At 38.2% G+C, this 23572-nt stretch overlaps 1 protein-coding gene across 1 annotated transcript; it reads left to right on the top strand.

Moving 5' to 3' along the window:
• Positions 1-8533: 8533 nt before the first annotated feature.
• On the top strand, positions 8534-8995 carry LOC149183033 (uncharacterized). Its single transcript, XM_089414788.1, has one exon. The coding sequence runs from the start codon at positions 8534-8536 to the stop codon at positions 8993-8995; it is 462 nt and encodes a 153-aa protein (XP_089270914.1).
• Positions 8996-23572: the final 14577 nt, after the last annotated feature.

Raw genomic sequence — 23572 nt, 5'->3', positions numbered from 1 at the left:
ACCTTGCTATGGGAACAAAGGTCTCCTTGTAATCAATTCCCTCTACCTGAAAGAACTCGTCGGCCACAAATTTTTCCTTGCGTTACTTGATTATTTCTTATGCTGCTTGCTTCACCTTGTAGACCCACATTGAACCTACCACTGACTTGTTCTGTAGTCGCGGGACAGCTTCCCAAACATTTTTTCTGACTATGGAATCATATTCCTCTACCATGGAATCAACCCATACTGGCTGCTGCATGGCTTCCTCTAATGAGGATGGTTCTATCTCAACTAGCTCACTCATCAAAGACATGTACCTAGTGTATCGATCTATATACCTCCTCTATTTGCATTGTGATGTGGGTGCTCCCACATTATCTCTAGCATCATGCAATAATATGTCAGCTTCCCTAGTGCGCTTCCTTCCATCTTTGGATGTCTCTGCATGAGCAGGTGCTTCTACTCCCTTCTCTTATACTAGTGGCCACTCCACAACATCCTGAGGTTCTTTCTTTGGAGCCAAAATCTCCTCATATGTATGCAACTGAATCTCCCTCTCAAGGGAACATCTCATGGCCTTCTCTTCATCGAACTTGACATCTCTACGAGCAAATGTAATCTTCTGAGATGGAAATTACGAGTAATAGTTGTGAGGTGTATCAGTGTACCCCACAAATATGCCCAACTCAGTTGTTGGCTCTAGATTTTTCTTTGCATCCTTGGAAGCATGACAATAAACTGATGAACCAAAGATCCTAAAGTGTCACACTTCTAGTTTCTTCCCTAAAAAATCTTCTTCTGGTGTACTCATCCTGAGAATCTAGTGAGGACTCTTGTTCTGCACATATGAAACTATGTTGCATGCTTCAATCCATAATTGCAACAGTAGGCCCTGATCATGCAACATTGTCCGTGTAGCTCCCACAATACTTTTTCTCTTCCTCTCAGCCACCCCATTCTATTGTGGGTTATGGGGTGCTATTAACTCTTGTCGAATGCCTTCTTTTGCACAGAAGTTCTTGAACTCATTTGAAACATATTCACCATCATTATTGCTCCTCAGAGACTTCACTTTCTTACCAATGTATTTCTCAACAAGTGATTTAAATTCACAAAATTTAGAGAATGTCTAGTATTTCTTCTACATGAAGAAAATCCAACACTTACGCAAGAAATCATCTACAAACATAACATAATACTCGTGCTTGGTCATGGAGGTTGTCAAGAAGGGTCCACACACATCTGGGTGAACTCTTTCAAGGATTACTATCCTTATCATGAAAGGTGGCTTTGATGTACTTCCCCATTGTACACCCTTTGCATGTATCTTGCTACTCTAGTGCACCCATGGGAAGTCCTGTAGAAATATGTTGCATGATCTCAAAGCTCCATGCTGCAAATTGCCAAGTATCCTATTCCATAATTCACTGAGGTCTTGACTCTAAAACTTCTCTGCTTTCGTGCTCAAGGCATCATAGTATTCTACATAGAATTTGTAGAGGTTCTTCACACGAACCTTGATCTGCTTCACTTGTTTCACAGTGATATGTGTAAGGAAAACCTTTCCTTTGCTAAATATCACATTGTAGCCACGGTATTCCAATGTAGTAACTAAAACTAAATTATTCTTTAGACCTGGAACATACATGACATCTTTTAATGTGAGAGAACTGAACTCCCTCTAAAAAGTAATTGTATTGATACCGCTTGCACTATACCTTCTATCATATCCCATCTCGATGTGCATCTAGAGGTCTTTCTCCTCTAAGTCACTAATTTTTATTTTTTTTAGGCTCCACTATCTAGATGCCACACTCTACCCATCACCGATGTCAGCATGCATGCAAAGAGTGTGAAATCTAATTTGAATTATGAAGATATAGCTTCACATGTCGCTCCTATTAAGGGCTTCTTATCAGCCTTCTTGTGCGGAGACTTCGTGGCATAGTGTCCCAAATCATGACAATGAAAACATTTAGTCATTGACAAGTCTTTCTTCTTGCTCGCCTGACCAGAATCTCCTTTGGATTGGTATTTCTTCCCTTTCCCTTTCCTTTCCTTTCCATCCAAGGCACATTTCACCTCATCATCAACCTTGGATGAAGTTCCATCTCTGTTTCTTGCCTGATCTCTTCCTGCACGAGATCGGACCATAACCACTCCCATATTGGTAGCTTATCTCCACCATTCATAGAATATTGATAACTGTACCAGCTCTTGGGAAGACCCAACAGACCTAGAGTTACCATATCTTCTTCTGGAATAGTAATACCGACCTCACTGAGTTCATCACGACACTGTGTGAATTTTATAAGGTACTGCAGAATTGATTCAAACTTGTGCATTGTGATCCTATGAAGTTTGTCCTTTCGTGCCAACTTCCTGTGGTCACTAGTGTTCTCAAACAAGTCGATCAGTGTTTTCCACATTGCTAATGGAGTTTCTTTCCCATGGAGATTCGAGACAATCTGATCTCAAACTCCCTCCATTATGATCATCCTCAGTTTAGCCACATCCTTCTTCCATTGAGCGAGATTCTAGGAATCAACTACTAGGGGTTTAACTACATCTGCCTTGATGTAATCTAGTAGCTCATTATCATCTAATACCGCCTCCATATGAATCTTCCATTCCACAAACTTTGTGGTTCATTCGAGAGCATACTCGAGCCTGTGTCCGGTAGAAGTCATCTTCTCAATCCTAGCGAAAACCTACAACACTGATCTTGTAATTCGAACCTCCTCCACAAAATTTAAATTCTCATCTCTTCTATTGTCATTCCTTCTCTGATACCATGTGGAAATTCCTCGTAGATTCAAACTGCTTATGTAATTTTCTAAAACAAATTACTTGAATCTACTATACTAATCAGCTAAAATGATTAATTGATAGATAAATCACAACAAATCTCTTTAATTTTTCTATCATATCTTTCCCATCAAGATCATATCAACATCAGAGTTTATACTCCTAATCTTACCAATATTCATCATGTAACTTTTTAAGTTATCGATATAAAATTCCTTGAACCTGTTCCAAAAACATGTGCAACATTGAACAAATTTAAAATAAGAAACCTCGATAGTTAAGATAGTGAAAATTTAGAAAGGACTAGTTATGCATGACTAATTTAGTTGGAATATAAGTTGTAATATCACAATAAAAAATAGGAAGGCTCTCCCAAGGGAGTTGTATTGAATTAAACGAGATATTCCTTTCCAATGTCTTGAGAAACATGTCTTCAAATATTCTCTAAGATCCTCCCAAATGTGTAAATTGAACATGTAATATTCTCTCCAGACAGGGCTCTCCTTTCTAGCAAGTAGTCCACCACTCCCAAATGGTACCAACAAGCACTCCCTTGCGATAGAGAAACCTCATTTGAGATGGATCTAGACTTGTTCTATATAAATTGCTTAATTTAAGATGAAGCTAGACTTGTTCATATATATTGAGAAGAATAAAACCATTTCATATTGTTGAACAATGCTCTCCGAAGGAACATTAAATAAAAGACCTTTATTTTATGTACCTTCCACCATAGTCACCAAGTAGCCATTATCAAATATCTAATTGAATGCTCTTGTCACTATTTGCCCAACATATGCCCTAGATAAACTAGAAGGAAATCCAAATAGAAATGAATATTAAAAATGGTTCCTCGATAAAATAAATGACCTAGAACAAGAATATAGAAACAAATATATTGAATCTGCAACAACATTGGAGAGTTGTTGTGGTCTTCCTGAAATTTCAAAATCTCACCTCCAAACAACTGACCAGGATCAACCATGTTTTTACTTTTCTTTGTTGGTTACTTTGGATCAACCAAAAGTTGGCATGTGATGTCATTGTCCATGGACTTCGTAGAAGGATAAAGAGCAAGAAATGGACCTAAACATATGTACATTTTCTAGGCAACACACGAAAAAATAGAATTTGAATATACACTTTTTAAATCGATTTTCAAAGCATCAAAGGAAGTTGAAAAAGAATTGTAGTTCTAACTACGTTATTATTAAAATATGAATATGAGGAGGAAGAGAAAGTTTTCCCAGTGCTCCAAAGTAATGAACTCGCTGAAAGTAGTACAAAAGATCCATGTAATGCTTGCAAGGCACGAGTAATTTATAATTGACCTAGGGATTTTTTAAGTTGTTGATATTTCCTTCCATCTTCTCTCTTTAATAACCTATAGATAATCCATTTCCCATGAATAACAGAACAAAGAGAATAATTCAACAAAATAAAATTCCACTTTATAAATACGAGTTAACATATGTCAAATATAGATACAAGATGTAACCAAGCAACTAAGATCAATCCTTCAACACCTATAAATCATTCATTTCCCATGAGTAGAATAACAAAGGGAAAAATTTAACAAACGAAATATCCGCTTTATAAATACACATTAACATATGTAAAATATAAATCAAAGAAGAAATCAAGCATATGTAAAATATAAATCAAGAAGAAATCAAGCAGCTAAGACCAGTTCGTCAACAACAAACCAAAATAGATATAAGTAAACTAGAGTCCAAAGTATTATACATAAGCTATAATAAGTTATTTATATAAGTAGCTATGCTACTATAAAATACTAGTATCTCTGCTTTGAAATACATACTCTAGCTAACATGGTGTATAAGCTTAGAGCTATCTACAAGTTGATGTCCTAGAATAAGAGTGCGGTAAATCTAGAATTATAATAGAAGAATGCCAAATATGAAAGAGTTATCCAATATACAATGAGACTAAGCTGATTTAAAATCCACATAAATCTTGAACTTTAAAATTGTCATACGAAGAATTATATGTATGCACAATGGTTGCTTATATATATTCAAACTTGTCGGTAAGGACTAACCTCTCATTTTAAATATGCTTGAAGTGGCAACTTGAATAACTTTGAGATCTTGGGAAGTATTTGATAGTAGGATAACAAAGTGCTATAAGATTTTCCAGATCATCAAGGGTCGCAGCATAAAGACCATCCCACTAAGAAAAAGGATGCTCAGTGTTTGATTTATTATTTGGTCTATAAAAAGAAAATTTTTACCATTTCCACATGACAAGGTCACTTCCTTTTATTCTTATCCATGGAACGAGATGGTGGAACGAGATGGAAGAGTTTCTTGTTACAGTTTTGTATATAACTGTATACTCATCCAACATATGAACTCATCTACTGCACTTGTAGAAGTTAAAGTGTCCGAGGATAGGTAATTTATAACAGCGTTACCAGAAATGGGATCGTAGCCACCATTCCTGGAAAAAAAAAAGCATAGAAACAAGACGGCACGAAAAACACTATTTTCTATGGTCGTTCTCATTCTCACTCGTGAGAAACTCTTTTTTTAAGAAACAATGGTGAGAAACTCATTTTTAAGAAACAAATTTTCCTCCAATTAACTCCCAGTTCATCCAGTTAACCCTCGTTCAAGAAGGCTTTACATGCAAATTAATTTTTTTAGTACTTGTAACTTGTGATTCATGACACCCTATAAAGCAAAGTTTAAGGCATATTTGAGTTCCAGAGGAGAGAAGATTCAGTAGATGGCGTAGATCAGATCCGAGTGGAGGAGAGGAAGCAGATCATATCCGAACAAAGGATAGGAGGAAGTAAGTATGACAAGGGGATCGTGTAAGCCTGTGATTCCACCACGCGAGTCAACATAAATCATGAACATAGAATTGCCCAAGGTCTGATTACTCTTCAAATCGCATATTCCCGTCGTATAGTTGCTAATAATATTCCATCTAACAGGGTTTTTCTGTGATTTTCTTATGACACCTTGTTTGATCTTTTTTTCGTGGAGAACATTGTGTTAACTCATGTTTTTTTTAATATTTCCTTTCATGATCTAGTCAAAATGGACAGAATTTGTTCATTGTATTTTCCCATGGTATCAACCCATGGTATTTGCCTTCGGTTTTCGAGGGAAAATAATAAAATAAGGTCTCCAAAGAGTCCATCAAACCTATAAAAGGGGATAGAAGATAGGAACTTGGGGGCATTCCTGGTTTATCTATCTTATTATGTTGTGAACTTGGTGTGGCTATTGTGCTTCAGTCTTTTTTTTTTCTTATTTGATGAGCAGTCGTGTATGCCGCATGGCAAGGGATTCAGTTGGCATGCATCTTGTTTTCTACTATTAATATAAATAAAGGGTTGCAACATTTCTAGATTCCATTTGTGTTCCTATTTCTTGCTGAAAGATTTTTATTTAGAAAACTAAAATGTGCTACATCTATCAAAATTTTTAAGCTTTGGGATATTATAGTGGTATTAGAGTTGTGCATCCTACCAGCCTGAGGGTTTTGTGCAGGGAACTTCAGTGGGATTTATTCTCACCCTAATTGACATTTTCATCTTTGGTGGTATTTAATATCACCCTAGTTGATATATTTTAAAATTTTTCCTACTTCGAGTTCAAGAAACAGATCTAGATCTATATTGGGGCAGAGGGTTTCAAAAAACAAAAATATTGAGTTTTTCTGTTGTCAATTTCAATGGTTATCCATAGCCACCTTAGTCAACCATTCTGGAAAATTGTTCTATCCATCATTGAGTTTATTTGCAAGATAAATTTTGAAAATCAAATCCCATTGAATTCTACTAAAGCATTATATTGAGGAATATCGAGTTTGCAGGCCCAGTAAAACTATTAAGATGAGCTCCTTTAATCCTTTGAAAGCCGAGATTCAATATATCAAGCTTGAAGACAAAAAATATGAGTTCTAATCGCTTTAGTTGAAGACAAGTGCATGGTTTTGTTTCACAAGTACTCCAAAACCAAAGTTCATCTTTTCTCATTTGGCAAAGGGGTCAAAATACCACTTGGAAATTCCACTTATTTTCAAATGCCAAATCTATTACGTAATTTGGGCCACACATCACGTCTGAGGATTGATTGTTCAAGTATCTCTAACGCTGAATCTCTATTAGGAATGAAATTTTCATCCAGATGGCGTGATGAATGTATTGTTGAGCCTTGATCCATAGATTATTTTTGATCCATGTTGAATATAGCTTCTTGTGTGAGTACCAAGATCTGGCACAGAATGGTTGCGCACCATGCCAAAGCACATTTATTTTGGTCTACATTGAAGTGGATCGATTGGCTTTTGTATTTCTATTTCATGGATCGAGACCCCTATGCAATCTATCAATCCACGTGTAAAACTGATGGATCAAAGAAGTGTATGTGTGAGTAATAGTTGATTTTTGAAGTGCACAAGGCGAAAATGAGCAATAAAGAATACCTGTGGCGTGTTGGTCGTGTAATGCACATAAATAATGCGACTTAGTCTACAATAAATTATGCATTGGAAGCTCTTGAAAAAGGGCATCGATTAGTTATATTGTTGGCTAAAAGTTGTAGAGAAATAAATTTCATCATCTACTCAAGGGATCAAAATTATTTATGGAAAATAGTTAGAAATAATGGAGAAATGGTTATGTGGTTGTAATGTGTTACCTTCTTACTTTAGGAGTTGTTCCTAGAATTTAGGAGGTTGGTTTCAGCTACCTAATTTTCAGTCATGTATTTAATATGTAATATTCATTCATTGTATGTATTGAGTGAACGAGAGAGAGAGAGTCTTCTCCTTGTATGAGTGCAGTCTCTAGGTGATGTACACACCTGTGAGCTGCAACTCCTTCTGATTAATTCAAGTTTAATTATTTTTATCTTGGTATTAGAGCTTAGGGTAGAGGTAGCCTTAACTTTTGTTTTTGTTTTTTCTGGGATGTATCATTAGTTGCACATCTGTACATGGAGAGATATCTGTGTGATCAGGTGGACCTGCAGTGACACCTAAAGCGAGAAGGCATCAGATGACTGATCATCACTGAGCCGAAGGAAGGGTTGGAGCGAAAATTCGCAGCGATTTTTTTTTTACAGAAGGTGCAGTGATTGGCGCGGTTTTTTCAGGAACAGTCGCGCAATTGGCGCGGGTTTGGGACTGTAAATCGCGCCAGAGAAAAGAAAGACCATTTTGGCGCGGATCCGTGGTCGATAAGCGCGCCAAAATTCCTGCACATCGCGAATTTTCATTTTCCGGAATTAGCGCGGGTTCTGCGCTGTTTTGGGCGCCATCCCTTTCTCTCTGTAAATCTGCAATCTTTGTTGCAGATCGAAGTTTCCCGGTGGAGGCACGTTTGCCCGGTGGTGGCGAACTGAAGATCCTTGATCAGCTCGAAGGTAGCAGATCGGATCTGCCCGGTGGTGGCGATTTGAGGTGCCGTGATCCGCTCGAAGGTAGCAGATCGGACCTGCCCGGTGGTGGCGTAGTGCAGCTCCTCGGTCTGTTTGGTGGAAGCAGATCGACTTTGCCCGGTGGTGGCGTGTTGGAGCTCGTTTGTTGATCTGTTCGGTAGTGACAGATCGGTTTTGCCCGGTGGTGGCATAGTGAAGTTCTTGATCTGTTTGGAGACAGCAGATCGGACTTGCCCGGTGGTGGCACAGAGAAGTTCCTGATCTGTTCGTGGTAGCAGATCGGACTTGCCCGGTGGTGGCCGATTAGAGTGTTCAGTGGTGCAAAAATGAACAACAGTCTGGAATCATACCTCCACGAGTCTGGCAAGCTCGATGGAACGAATTTTTCCAACTGGAAGTTCAAAATGCAAACCTTGCTGGAGAGTGCGAACGCATGGTCGATCGTCTTGGGAAATGAACAGAGAGCCGGAACTACAACCCAAGAACAGGACTGGGATAAGAGAGAAACAAAGGCAAAAGTAATACTGAAGATGTCTGTCAAAGACAACATTATCCCTCATATTCGAGACTGCAAGTCGGCCGCGGACATTTGGAATACGATCAAGGGTCTGTACGAGACACAGAACACAAATCGTGTTCTTGCACTCAAAGGAAAATTATATGCACTAAAGATGGACGAGAATGAATCTGTTGATGGATTCACAGCTAGAATCAAGGATCTGAAAGACAAATTGGGATCCATTGGAGAAAAGGTATCAGACTCAGATCTGGTTACCCTCACAGGATGACCGATGAATATCAAACATTCATCTCAGGGTTGTCAGCGAGGGAGAAAGCCCCATCCTTTGATGAGCTGACAGCGATTCTACTCCAGGAGGAGGAGCGAAGACAAAATCTAAAGACCCAGAGCAATGACCTTGCTCTGATGGCAAAAAGAAGACAGCACAGAGGAAAGCAGCGCCAGTACCAACACCAGCAACAGCAGCAGCAGCAGCAGAAAGGGGCCAACTCCTTTCAAAGGAAACCATCTAGAGGTATGAACGATAACTATGTTAAGAGATGTTTTTATTGTGGAAAGCCTGGTCACCAGATCAGAGAATGCTACAAGAAGCAAGCTGATGAAAGGAGAAGCAAACAGAAGAAACATCAAGGTTGTTTTGCTGAAGAAGATGAAGATCACAGCTATGATCTTAGGCTATTTACAGTCGACTGTGCACTTTCAGCATCAAGAGGAGATGATGACAATACATGGTATGTCGATTCAGGCGCATCCTCGCACATGACTGGCAAGAAAGAATATTTTGAGTTTCTTGAAGAATCTGCATGTGGATCCAAAATTTATTTGGGTGATGACAGTGGGTATGAGATCAAAGGATGTGGAGATATTCCTGTGAAACTACCAAGTGGTGATATCAAACATCTCAAAAATGTTTTATATGTTCCAGGAATCAAAAAGAATTTGATCTCTGTCTCTATGATAACAGACCAGGACATGCAGGTACAATTCTTCAAGAATGGATGTGTCATCCAGGATAGAAAATTGGAGACAGTTGCAACAAGAGTACGCGTGGGGAATTTGTATAGACTGGATGCAAGGAGCATACCACGACAGGCGATGGTTGCAGCAACATCAACAGCTGAGAATCTCTGGCACCAGAGATTTGGACATATCAATCTACAAGATCTCATCCTGCTTAAAAATAAAGGTATGGTCGATGGACTTCCTACTTTACATAATATCAAACTGGAATGTGATGGATGTGCACTAGGGAAGATGCATAGAGATGAATTCCCTGTGCATGTCAACAGAAAACAAAGAGACATCCTAGAGCTAGTGCATACAGATATCTGTGGACCTATGCAGACTAGGTCTTTAGGAGGTGCATATTACTTTCTACTGTTTATAGATGATTGCACTAGGTTCTCTTGGGTGTATTTTTTAAGCAAAAAGAGTCAAGCTTTCCGATATTTTAAAGAATTTAAATTGATGATAGAGAACCAAACAGCAAAGAAAATAAAGATTCTCCGCTCAGATCAAGGGGGGGAATACAGGTTAAATGAGTTCATGAACTTCTGCAAGCAGCATGGGATTATACAACAGTTTACAGTGCCACACACTCCACAGCAGAATGGAGTAGCAGAGCGCAAGAACAGGACCCTTGTGGAGTGCGCCAGAAGCATGCTTCAAGATGACATGATAATAACAGGGAATGCAAATAGTTTAATCAAAGAAATCAAGCAGCAAATGTCACAGGTATTTGAAATGAAAGACCTTGGTGATATTCATTATTGCCTAAGACTGGAAGTGTGGAAAGATTCTGGTCAAACTTTTCTAACTCAAGGAAAGTATGCCAGAAACCTGTTGGAAAGATTCAGAATGGAACAGTGTAAAACAACAGCAACACCGTTGCAACAGATCCTCAAGTTAAGCAGTAACAATGACACAAAACAGGTGGATGCCACTTTGTATAGACAGCTAGTGGGAAGTCTGGTATATCTTACGACAACTAGGCCTGATTTGGCATACTCTGTTAGTGTGCTGAGCCAGTTTATGTCTAGACCACTTGACAGTCACTGGAATGCAGCGAAATGTGTGTTGAGGTACCTTAGTGGTACTTGTAATTATGGTATTTTATACACTGACAGTTCTGATGTTACTTTAGCAGGGTATTCTGATTCTGATTGGGCAGGTAACCTGGACAATCGTAGATCCATCACAGGTTATGCATTTAGCATCAGATCCAGGGTTATCTCATGGTGTAGCAAAAAGCAAAGCACTGTAGCGTTATCGTCATGTGAAGCAGAGTACCAGGCGTTGTGTGCAGCTACATGCGAAGCCATTTGGTTGAGGAGATTTCTTAGTGATGCAGGCGAAGGACAAAAAGCAGCAACCAGCATCAAAACTGAAAATCAAAGCACAATAAAGCTTGCATACAATCCAGTTTTCCATAAGAATACTAAACATATTGATACTCAGTTTCACTTTGTACGGGAAAAGATACAGTCTAAGGAAATTTGTGTGGATTATTGTAATACCTGTGAAAATTTAGCTGACATTTTTACTAAGCCTCTAGGGCGAGTAAAGTTTGAGTTATTTAGAGGGATGTTAGGTGTGCACAATAACCCTGGAGAATAATGGAGAAATGGTTATGTGGTTGTAACGTTACCTTCTTACTTTAGGAGTTGTTCCTAGATTTTAGGAGGTTGGTTTCAGCTACCTAATTTTCAGTCATGTATTTAATATGTAATATTCATTCATTGTATGTATTGAGTGAACGAGAGAGAGAGAGTCTTCTCCTTGTATGAGTGCAGTCTCCAGGTGATGTACACACCTGTGAGCTGCAACTCCTTCTGATTAATTCAAGTTTCATTATTTTTATCTAAAATTATTTCTACTAAAACCTTGATTGAGGTTATCTCTCTTTTTGGAAGTGGGTATATGCTCTTGGTAGGGCGAGATGTCTGGAAACCTAGTGTGCACCAGCAGACTAAGATTGGGCGTGTTAGTTAAGCCGAGAAAATTTATACGGAGGATCCGTGTTCATGAAGAATTTCCTGTGGTTATTGGAGGATTCGCTTTTCACAACAGATCAATTACGTGTGGAACTGTTTGAAGATTGAAACTCTGAAGCAGTGGGAATCACTTGTAAGATCCAGTGGTCAATTACATAAGTATATTGGGTCGCTCCACCTACTGACAATGCAAAGGGGCATTGGGAATTTTCTGTTTAATTCCAAAACAAATAATGAACAGAGGATAATGCTCTGTTTTACCACAGGATCTTAATACAGGGAAGCTAAAAATTGTTTTGGTGAGGACAGAGTTTCAGCGACACAAAAAAAAACTTCTATTCATTAACAGGAAACCAACTGTCACATAAATCATCTTCCTCACACAGAGGGATTTCACAACTACTGTTACAAAAACATTTTTCTCTTAACAGAGGGATTTCAACTAGGGAACGCTTCAGTTCCACACAAATAAATTTACTCTGTCTTTGCCTTGAAAAAATTTACAATGCTATGTGAAGAGAATTCAACCAGGGAACGCTTTAGTTCCACACAAATAAATTTACTCTGTCTCTACCTTGAAAAAATTTACAATGTTGTGTAAAGAGAATTTCTTACATTCGTTCTCTTCTTGAAAAGATTTTTACTGCTGTGTAAAAACCTCTTTTTACTTATTATATTTACATTGTTGTGCATTATATTCAACGTGGTGAAAAATTCTTCTTACATTCGTTGCAGCGAGCTTTTCCCTTTTTTTCATAAAATGAACGAACAGCCACACAAAAAAAAACATTACAATACCTTTTTACTTTTTGCTGTAAAAACCAAAAGCTACACCCGTGAAAATAAAAAATAATAAAATTAAAATCTTACCAACTTTTACCAACCCACAGTAAATTCCATTTACCGTTTTACTGACATTTACTGACAAAAACGGCGGTCAACGAAACTTCCACTTCACATAAATTGCTACAAGCTTGTACATCAAGCGATTTGCGATTTGATCGCATCACGCAATCGCATTCGGCGGAAGAATAAAAGTGGAGCACAAACATATGGGTGTGATCCGCGATATGCGATCAGATCGCATCGCAACATTGCATCGGAAGAATTTAAGTGAACAGACGGAAGCAGCGAGCATGCATGCGATTTGTGATCTGCGATCTGATCGCATCGTAAGGGTAAAATAACGTTGCAGTTGAAATTATCTTTTCAACACTCCCCTTTAATTTCAACTGCTGGGTTATCGGTCATACCCAGACATTTCCTCAAAAATTCAAAACTTTTCTGCCCCAATGGTTTGGTTAGAATGTCTGCGACCTGCTCTTGAGTTCTGCAATGTTGGAAGACAATTTCTCCATTGTTTACCGATTCCCTGATGCAGTGAAACTTTCTGTCAATGTGTTTCGTTCTCTTATGAAACACATAATTCTTGGATAATGCAATAGCTGAGCTATTGTCACAAAAGATCACAGTTCCTTTTACTTGCTCTTGGCATAAGCTCCTTAACATCCTTTTCATCCAAACTGCTTGACATGCTGCTACTGTAGCTACCACATATTCAGCCTCTGCTGTAGACAACGCTACAATAGGCTGTTTTTTAGAAGCCCATGAAATGGCTCCTGAAACCATGTGAAAAACATAACCGGATGTGTTTTTCCAATCATCTACACTTCCAGCCCAATCACTATCAGTGTATCCAATCAAATCTAAACATTCTGAAGTAGTGTATAAAATCACAAACCTTTTAGTACCTTTAACATACCTCAGAATCCTTTTTGCTGCCTACCAATGTGCTTCTTTTGGCCTCTCCATGAATCTGGAAATTAAGCTAACAGCATACATTATATCCGGCCTAGTTGCAGTCAAATACATGAGGCTGCCAATTATGCTCTTGTACAAACTAGGATCAAAATCCTTGCTGTTGTCCTCTTTGCTGAGTATTAATCCCATCACAGTAGGAGTGATTGCTGCTTTGTTGTCCTGCATATTAAATCTTTCCAACACTTCCATAACATATTTTGCTTGTGAAATAAAAATCTCATTTTCATTTTGTTCTACTTCTATTCCTAAGAGGTATCTCAGCAAACCCATGTCAGTCACTTCAAATTCTTCTTTCATGACTGTTTAGAAATTTCCAATGATATAATCATCATTACCTATGAAAATAACATCATCAACATACAACACAAAAATTAGTATTTTACCATCCTTTTCTTTGATGTAGAGGGTGGGTTCTCCCTCACACATTGCAAATCCATTTTCTAGTAGATAGGAATCTATTCTACTGTACCACGCTCTTGGTGCTTGCTTCAGTCCATAAAGAGCTTTATTCAATCTGCACACTTTGTGCTCTTGGCCTTTCTTTTCATAGCCTAGAGGTTGCTCAATGTAAACCTCTTCTATTAACACTCCATTTAGGAATGCTAACTTCACGTCCATTTGGTAAACTTTCCACTTGTTTTGTCCTGCTATGGACAGCACTGCTCTCACGGTTTCCATTCTAGCCACTAGTGCAAAAGTTTCCTCATAGTCTCTCCCATACTGCTGCTTATATCCTTTGACAACAAGCCTTGCCTTGTGTCTTTCTATTTTGCCTTCAGCATTACTCTTGGTCTTGTAGACCCATTTAACTCCAATGACTTCCTTTCCTTTTGGTAGTTCAACCAAATCCCATGTCTTGTTTCTTTCTATGCCATTAATCTCCTCATCCATAGCTTCTATCCATTTCCTATCCTTAATTGCATCTTCGAAATGAATAGGGTCATCAACATGACAATATAATGCAAACAAAGAATTCATACCTTCATCATAAATGTCACTTAAATTTCTGAATTTCTTACCTCTTTCATTTGGTGTACAAGTGCTTGAAGAAGCACTTGAATTTCCTCCTTGTGATGTGCATGGAGAAGAACTTTCATTTCTCCTCAAGGGTGTCCCTTGCTATCCTTGTGTTGGTACTACTGTTTGGGGATGTATTTCAGCCATCTCATCATCATCTTCATCATGAGACAAACAGTTTTTAACATTCACTGTTTTCTCTATGCTTCCATCCCAAGCTTCCTCCTCAATGAACTGAACATCTCTACTCACAATGAGCGTCTTAGTGGATAGGTTATACAACCTATAAGCTTTGGATTCCTCACTGTATCCAATGAAAACACATTTCTCCCCTTCGCTTTCCAACTTCTTCCTTAGCTGGTCTGGTATGTGTGCATAAGCCACACATACAAAAACTTTCATGTGGGTGACTCCTTGCTTTCTCCTACTCCATGCTTCTTCCGACACTCTATTCATGACTGCTTTTGTAGGGCATCTATTCAAAATGTATGCTGCAAAGTGTACAACTTCAGCCCAATAATCATTTGGCAAATGCTTTGCCTTTAGCATGCTCCTCGCCATATCCATGATTGTCCTATTCTTCCTTTCAGCGACTCCATTTTGTTGCGGAGTGTACCTTGCGGTAAACTGTTTATGAATTCCATTTTCTCTACAAAAGCGTAGAAATTCTTTGGAGATATACTCACCTCCTCTATCAGTTCTCAAAACTTTGATATGCAACCCGCTTTGGTTTTCCACAAGTGCCTTGAAATTGCAAAATATTTCAAACACTTCACTTTTGTTCTTATGGAAATAAACCCATGTTTTTCTTGTAAAATCATCAATAAATGTTAGAATATAGTCATTGCCTACAAGTGATGGAGTTTGCATCGGTCCACATAAATCTGAGTGGACAATTTCTAAGGGTGCTTTTGCCCTTATGTTTTTTCTTGATGGAAAACTTTCTCTGTGTTTTTTTCCCCAAGATACAACCTTCACAAAGGCTGTCCGGTTTCTCTATCAATGGTAATCCTCTTACCATTCCTTTTCTATGCATCAAGTTAAGACCTCCAAAGTTGAGATGTCCAAATCTCAAGTGCCACAACCAATTTTCATCCTTTGGTTCGCTTTGGAAAGCCTCTTGTGTAACTGCTGCAATTTCTACCCCATCTTTCAAAATTGCTTTTATCCTGAGAAGGAACATCCTGTTCCTTGTCATTTTCACTTCAGCAACACATTGTTTGTTGGGTTTTTATCTATGATGGTTCATACATCATTCTCAAAGAAAACATTGTACCCCTTTTGAACAAGCTGTCCAATACTCAAGAGGTTACATCTCATTCCAGGAACATAATAGACATCTGTTATGGTTTTCTTTTCACCTCTCTTTGTGAAGATATTTACCTCTCCTTTTCCCATAACAGAAACTTTACTATCAGTCTCAAGTGTGACTTGTGACTTCACACTCTGATCTAACTTAGAAAACAGGGCTATGTTTTCTATCATATGGTTACTGCAACCGGAGTCTAGAAACCATATATCATCACTCTTTGTTTCAGCCATATTACAAGCTAACAACAAATTATCTTGGCTGATATTTTCTCTAGTGAAATTTGCACTAGATCTATTATTCATATCATGTTGCTTCTTCCTACATTCATTTGCATAATTCCCATATTTTTTACAATAATAACATTGGACATTGGATTTTCACACCTTTGTCCTTGAGCATGATGTTGTCCACTTTGTTGGCTGCTTCCTTGGCCTTGGTTCTGATTTGGATTGCTGCCGCTTCCTTGAGTATTCGCTAGACTGTTTCTTCCACCTCTGTTTTGGCTTCTACCTCTTCCTCTCTTGTTTCCTCTGCCTTGACCTCTTCCTCTTCAAAAGGACATCTGGGTCTTAAAGGCATGCTCTAGAGATGAGTTTTCATTTTTACTCAATCTCTGCTCATGTGTTATCATTGATACATGTAGTTCATCAACTGAGAAGTTTGTGAGATCCTTTGTCTCTTCTATGGTGGTGACAATCACATCGAACGTTGAGGGTAGGACCCTCAACAGTTTCTCCACAATCCTCCTTTCTTCAAAAATCTCTCCATGAGACCTTATCTGTGTGACCAGACCAATCACATGTGTGAAGAATGAGTCAATATTATCTAACTCTTTCATGCATAGATTCTCAAAATCTCTCCTCAGCAATTGTAGTTTTGTTGTCTTCACTTTCTCCATGCCTTGATAGGCTGTCTTGAGAGTTTGCCATGCTTCTTTGGATGTCTTGGCTACTGCTATCCTTGGAAACACACTCTCATGTACTGCTTGATATAAAAATACGAGGGCTTTTGAGTCCTTCTTCTTATAGCTCTTCAACAAATCTTTCTCTACCTCAGTTAACTTATTAAAATCATTTTCATATGCCGGTTCTTCAAAACCATCTTCAACAAATTCCCATAAGTCTTGTGAGGCAAGCAAAGCTTTCATGGTTATTGCCCAATAGTCATAATTTTTCCCATTAAACTGTGGGAGCTGAGTATTAAAGATACCCATGCTAGTGTTCGTGTTGGAGCTAGCCATTCTTGCACTCTTAACTATGCTTCAAATACCCGACTGTGTATTTAAAATAACTGACTGTTTCTTCAACAGTAACACAAAACTAGCTTGAGAAATACCTTGGATTTTTCTTGACTGAGTCTCCACTTTGCTGGAGAAGCTGCTGCAACAAAAGAAACCTTTCTTCAGCTTCTTTGACACCTTCAAAGAGCCTGGACAAGCTCTGATACCACTTTTGGGAATTTTCTGTTTAATTCCAAAACAAATAATGAACAGAGGATAACGCTCTATTTTACCACAGGATCTTAACACAGGGAAGCTAAAAATTGTTTTGCTGAGGACAAAGTTTCAACAACACAAAAAAAAAACTTCTATTCATTAACAGGAAACCAACTGTTACATGAATCATCTTCCTCACACAGAGGGATTTCACAACTGCTGTTACAAAAACATCTTCCTCTTAACAGAGGGATTTCAACTAGGGAACGCTTCAGTTCCACATAAATAAATTTACTCTGTTTCTGCTTTGAAAAAATTTACAATGCTGTGTAAAGAGAATTTCTTACATTCGTTCTCTTCTTGAAAAGATTTTTACTGCTATGTAAAAACCTCTTTTTACTTATTATATTTACACTGCTGTATATTACATTCAACCTGGTGAAAAATTCTTCTTACATTCGCTGCGGCGAGCTTTTCCCTTTTTTTCATAAAATGAACTAACAGCCACACAAAACAAAACATTACAATACCATTTTACTTTTTGCTGTAAAAACCAAAAGCTACACCCGTGAAAATAAAAAATAATAAAATTAAAATCTTACCAACGTTTACCAACCCACAGTAAATTCCATTTACTATTTTACTGACATTTACTGACAAAAACGGCGGTCAATGAAACTTCCACTTCACGTAAATTGTTGCAAGCCTGTACATCATGCGATTTGCAATTTGATTGCATCGCGCAATCGCATTCGGCGGAAGAATAAATGTGGAGCACAAACATATGGGTGTGATCTGCGATATGCGATCGGATTGCATCGCAACATCGCATCAGAAGAATTTAAGTGAACAGACGGAAGCAGCGAGCATGCATGCGATTTTCGATCTGCGATCTGATCGCATCGCAAGGGTAAAATAATGTTGCAGTTGAAATTATCATTTCAACAAGGGGTTGTGGAACATTACTAAGATCACTAATTACCTCAAGGTACGCTTCAGCAGATTGTATAGGGGTTGTATCCACGCAGTCGTGGAACACTGGAGGTAGGGGCCAAAAGGTTGTTCTAATTATCCTCATAAACAACTCATGCAACAGGGCTTCGGCACATTACAAAATAGACCATTTTATGGAAATGGTTGACCATTTGTAGGTAACCATAAATTAAAGTTTTATGCCCCGGAATGTTTTATGTATATGTGCCCCACAATTAATGTAAATCTTGAGCAATGTATTGCATGGAATCACCATATGATTGGTTAGTTAAAAGGATAGTTCTTTGGCCAAATTGAGAAAATCTGGAAAACTACTCAGAGCCAAGGTTGATATTTTATAGAATCGAGTAATTAAGTGATGGGTGGCCATAATAAAATGAGGAAATGGCATGTCTTTGTTACAAACAAATATTTAGTGTTGGAGCTCTAGGAATAAATCTATAGCCATCAAATTTGGAGGAAAAATAAAAGAGGTGTTCAATTTCCTTATGGAGGCTAAAGATTTATCATTTGCTCAATATAGATTGATTTCTCACAAGGATGTTATGTTATCTCCAATAGCTTTAGCTAGTTGGACCTAAGTTTTCAATTGATCAACTCCTATTATATTTGAGTGGTATCACCACATACGCGATCGAGATCAAGATTATTATTGCAGGAGAACAATTTATTATTATTTCTACCTGGGCTTACTATCTCTGCTCAAAAGAGGTAAATCAGTTTTATTGAAGAGATCCAAGGGGAGAGAGAAGACCAAGCGTTGAAATCCATTCATGCAAAGCCATAATGTCATCGCTTTACTTTTGGAAATGCCTCAGGAATCAACATGGTAGTACATCCACTAGTCCTCTACGCTACGATACTTCGGTGGATAAAAAATGGAAACAACTTGCAGATCAGAAGCAAGAGAAAAACAACAGGCCTTTGTCTCAAAAGATCCATGATATCCTTCAACAGTCAAAGGATATTCGAAAAGAATATGTCAAAATAAAGTATCTCTTTGCACTTGGAATTGAGTTGTAATGTATAAAGTCAGGAAATGCCCTTCTTAAGTTGGAAGAATTAGACACATGTGTATCCAAGGTGAAACAACTAGAATGGAAAAAATTGAATTGGGCCCTCAAGTCATCCATGGTCACTCTCATACAACCCAAATTCTTGGAGCATCCTTGCGATGACGTTAGGCTCATAGTTGCCTCTTGTCTCAGCAGGATTATATCGTTGACATCGCCTCTACCACCTTACAAAATTGATATCATGAGGGAGACATTGCAGTTAATAGTAGGAGTCATTCAAGGGTGAACAACATTATGCTTCCTGTTTTTCAATGTTGAAATTAACAATAAGAAATGTTAAAAATAGAATCTAGAAATTCCTATTTAATTTGTCCTTGAATTAAATTTTCAATTAAAATTGTAGTTCTTTTCTCATAGTAACTTGTAATAGTTAACTAAGTTAAGTTGACTTAGTTAACTTGGGAATTTCGAGTTGGATGTCTATCTGAAGTCATGCAAGTGTGGTCCCTAAGTTTTAGGGGTCCAGGATGAGTTTATTTATGAGTTGTAATTAGATAACTAAGTTTACAGAGTTATAGTCAGTTAAATTAGTTCTAACTGTTTGTGGAACTAATAGAGGCAATCCGTTGGTGCACTGGTGCATCCACAAGTGTTACTCCAATTAATTGAAGATTACCTCATGAGAAACTCATGCATGTTAGTTCTGAGGATAGGAAATACTTGTGCAGGTTGAGCTCAAGGTTGAGCAGAGCATATTGTATTCATCCAGATTCTTTGAACAGGAATGGTGCAAGGAATTAGAAGCTTGGGGGCTTGGAAATTTGGCTAGAGAAGTCAGATACTGAAGAGCACAGAGAAGGGTTGAAAATAGTGCAGAAAGGCCGAGTCAATAGAAGCATAGAGTTTTCAGTCGACAAAGGCAATATCAGTCAAAGACTTTGATGATAGATGCATCATATTGATTTAGGTTGGATGTTTTTTTGTTTCTGGAGTTGTTGTAGCAATAACACTAGAGATAATTGTTGCATGCAGAATATTCCAAAGGTTCAGGATCATGATCGAGTTGAATTCCTTTCTTGTTGAGAGAGAGCGTTGAAAATATCAATAAGAAATGTTAAAAATAGAATCCGTAAATTCTAATTTAATTTGTCCTTGAATTAAATTGTGAATTAAAATTGTAATTCTTTTCTCATAGAAACTTGTAATAGTTAACTAAGTTAATTTGACTTAGTTAACTTAGGAATTTCAACTTGGAAGTCTATCTGAAGTCATGTAAGTGTGATCCTTTAGTTTTACGGGTCCAGGATGAGTTTATTTATGAGTTGTAATTAGATAACTCAGTCAACTGAGTTATGGTCACTTAAATTAGTTCTAACTATTTGTGGAACTAATAGAGGATTACCAGTCAGTTGGTGCACTAGTGCATCCACAAGTGTTACTCCATTTAACTAAATATTGCCTCATGAGAAACTCATGCATGCCAGTTCTGAGAAAGAGCCGGTTGAGACTAGAGTGTAGGGATAATGTACTATCAGTTGTATGACTTATTGAGTTGTAAATATCATGCGTTCAATCAGAGAATGACCTATTTTTGGATTTTGCAGTTTTGGAAGCATGAATTCCCTTTAAATACGGGCTATTCATCTTAGGAATTATGCAAGGAATTAGAGGCTTAAAGGCTAGGAATTTGGATAAGTATTGCCCAAAGGAAGTCATCAGGCAGACGATAGGAAATATTTGTGCAGGTTGATCTCAAGGTTGAGTAGAGCATATTGTATTCATCCATATTCTTTGACCAGGAATGGTGCAAGGAATTAGAGGCTTGGGGGCTTGGAAATTTGGCTAAGTATTGGCCAAAGGAAGTTAGTCAGGTAATAGATAGAAAATACTTGTGTAGGTTGAGCTGAAGGTTGAGCAGAGTATATTGTATTCATCCAAATTCTTTGACCAGGATGGAAAGGAATGAGCGTATTGGAGAGCAGTAGAAGAGGCTAGAGATTGGCTTGAGCTTGCTTGTGAGCAGGGAGATTGATCATACTGAGTGCTGGGATTGTTCTTGTGAGAACAAGCATTGTATTATCATCTTGGATTTCTGATTTAATGCAATATAGATAGTGGGGGTTTTCAGCTGAGGATTTCCCCGGATACTTATTGTGTTATGTGCCATTGATTTATCTTCTTCTTGTTCATATCATTTTCATCAATCTATTGGCTTCCATTAGTTGAAAGTAGAAGTAGTTTCTTGTCTTTTGCTTTAGTACATTACATGAGCTTTTGAATCTACAGGAAACTCTACATGGTATCAAAGCTTGATATGTAGAAATATCTACATGGTACCAGAGCTAGATTTGTAAAAATATCTACATTCAGAAGCAACCCAAAATCTTAGAACTCATGGCAGATTTTGGCTTTCACACATTCATGCTGAATTTGGAATGCAAGGACTTGATTTTTCAGGTATTCTGAATCTTTTACACCCAAATTTCATCAGCTCGTCTAGACAGTATAAAAGCAAGCATGCAAATTATTATGTCCTTGTTGTTAGAAGGAGATGTTGACATCTATAAGATATTGAGATCCAAATTGTTGACCATTAGGATAAAGGAACTAATTATATCACCAACTGCCTATGATCTAGTTGAGAAGTTGGTTATGAAAAACATGAAATGGCTCATAAGGGTTTTGACTAAGAAGGATCTTAAAACGATTGATGGAGGAAGCAAGAACAAGGGTAGTAAAACTTGCAGCAAGAATGAACGAAGAAGGAGAGGTCTATGTTTTATCTACAAGGGACCTTGCCAACTTACCCATTCATGTTGAGGAAACAAGAAGGAAATAAAGGTAGAACAGTTGAAGACTCTTTTAGATCATCGAGATTCATCTATAGTTGGGTTCATCGGTTTTCATGAGAGCACCCATGAAGGATCCAAGCAGTCAAGTACATATGCTAAGCACCAACACAATGTTTTTCAGAGACTTGTAGGACAAGCCGATGATAATCAGTCAAGTTGACAATGTACATGGGGAAAGGAAGGAGGTAATTCCTCCTAACGATGTGGTAGACTCTTGTACAGTTGAGTTCATAGATATCCAGAAGGATGTCCATGAAGAGTATGAGCAATCAAGTGTAGATAACAGTGCACAAGTACATCCATGTTTAACAACCAAAGAGGGTGAACAACAAATTGTCCCCACATGTGGAAAAGGCGAGGAAGAAGACTTTCAAGGAGACTCAAGTGAGGAGCCAGTATTAATAAATGATGGGTATGATCAGGAGGAGAAACATGAAAAATGTAGTGTGCACGATGAGCCATTTCTGGAGAGTCGGTCAGAGGTTCAAGATGGAGCTATGATAGTTTAGCATTCAGTGTAGATAGATACAGAGGCATTCAACACGACACTAATAGAGGACTTTCAGGAAAATATCATGCATTTCAAGACAGATATTATGATGTTGAAACAGAGAGTCTGGGCAGCCCGAGACACTGTCTTACAGGAGAATAGGAAAATTTAGGAGCTCATAGGTGTATGTGTTGAGTCAACAACCATGTTTTCCAGCATTGAGGAATGACTCAAGTCCCCCACAAGGCATCAAGAGGAGTATAGTTGGGAGTTCCAGAGAAGCCCCCTATGGGAGTACATAGATAAGGCTTGCAACGCTACTAACCCACCTTTACTCATTGGGGAAGGCAGGGCAGCGTTCTCCAAATGGATCACGTTGAGTGATTGGGTGGAGAAATATGAGTGGCACATTGAGCAACATCAACATGGTAGATTTGTTCCATGTGCATATATTCATCCTTCCCACAACATGGATTGGCGAGAGATTATGAGTTGGTACTCTATTGATAGGATGATTCTTCAGAGGATACTCTTAGCCAAGGACATATCGCAGCAGGGGCCCTTAGGCATAGGCAGTGATGGAGGACCAAGGCGGTATTGCAACCCACAGGTCCTAGGACTTAGGGGGTATTTGGATCTAGGTGGATCTATTGAGGGAAGGATTGGTCGGAGGATTGTTTGGGATCCAGGTATCGAAGGGTCCATTCAGGATCATTTAACATGGAGGCATGGGATATTTCACTGGTTTGTAAGGGATCCTGGTATCAATGATTTTGTTTTGGATAGAAGTGGATTGCTTGAGGGCAAGCAATCTTTAGGCGAGAGGATTTGTAATATTCTATTTCTTGATTTGGTCAAAATGGACGGAATTTGTCCATGGTATTTACCGTGGTATTTTCCCATGGTATCATCCCAT

The sequence above is a fragment of the Pinus tabuliformis genome, chromosome 3_2 (assembly GCF_031772625.1).
Source record: "Pinus tabuliformis cultivar Carrire ecotype Pingquan chromosome 3_2, CPIR1, whole genome shotgun sequence".
NCBI lineage: Eukaryota > Viridiplantae > Streptophyta > Pinopsida > Pinales > Pinaceae > Pinus > Pinus tabuliformis.
This window is presented reverse-complemented; position numbering and strand designations above follow the sequence as displayed.

Excerpts from the sequence above, each read along its gene's own strand:
- LOC149183033 (XM_089414788.1), top strand. The coding sequence starts at position 8,534 with ATGAACAACAGTCTGGAATCATACCTCCACGAGTCTGGCAAGCTCGAT.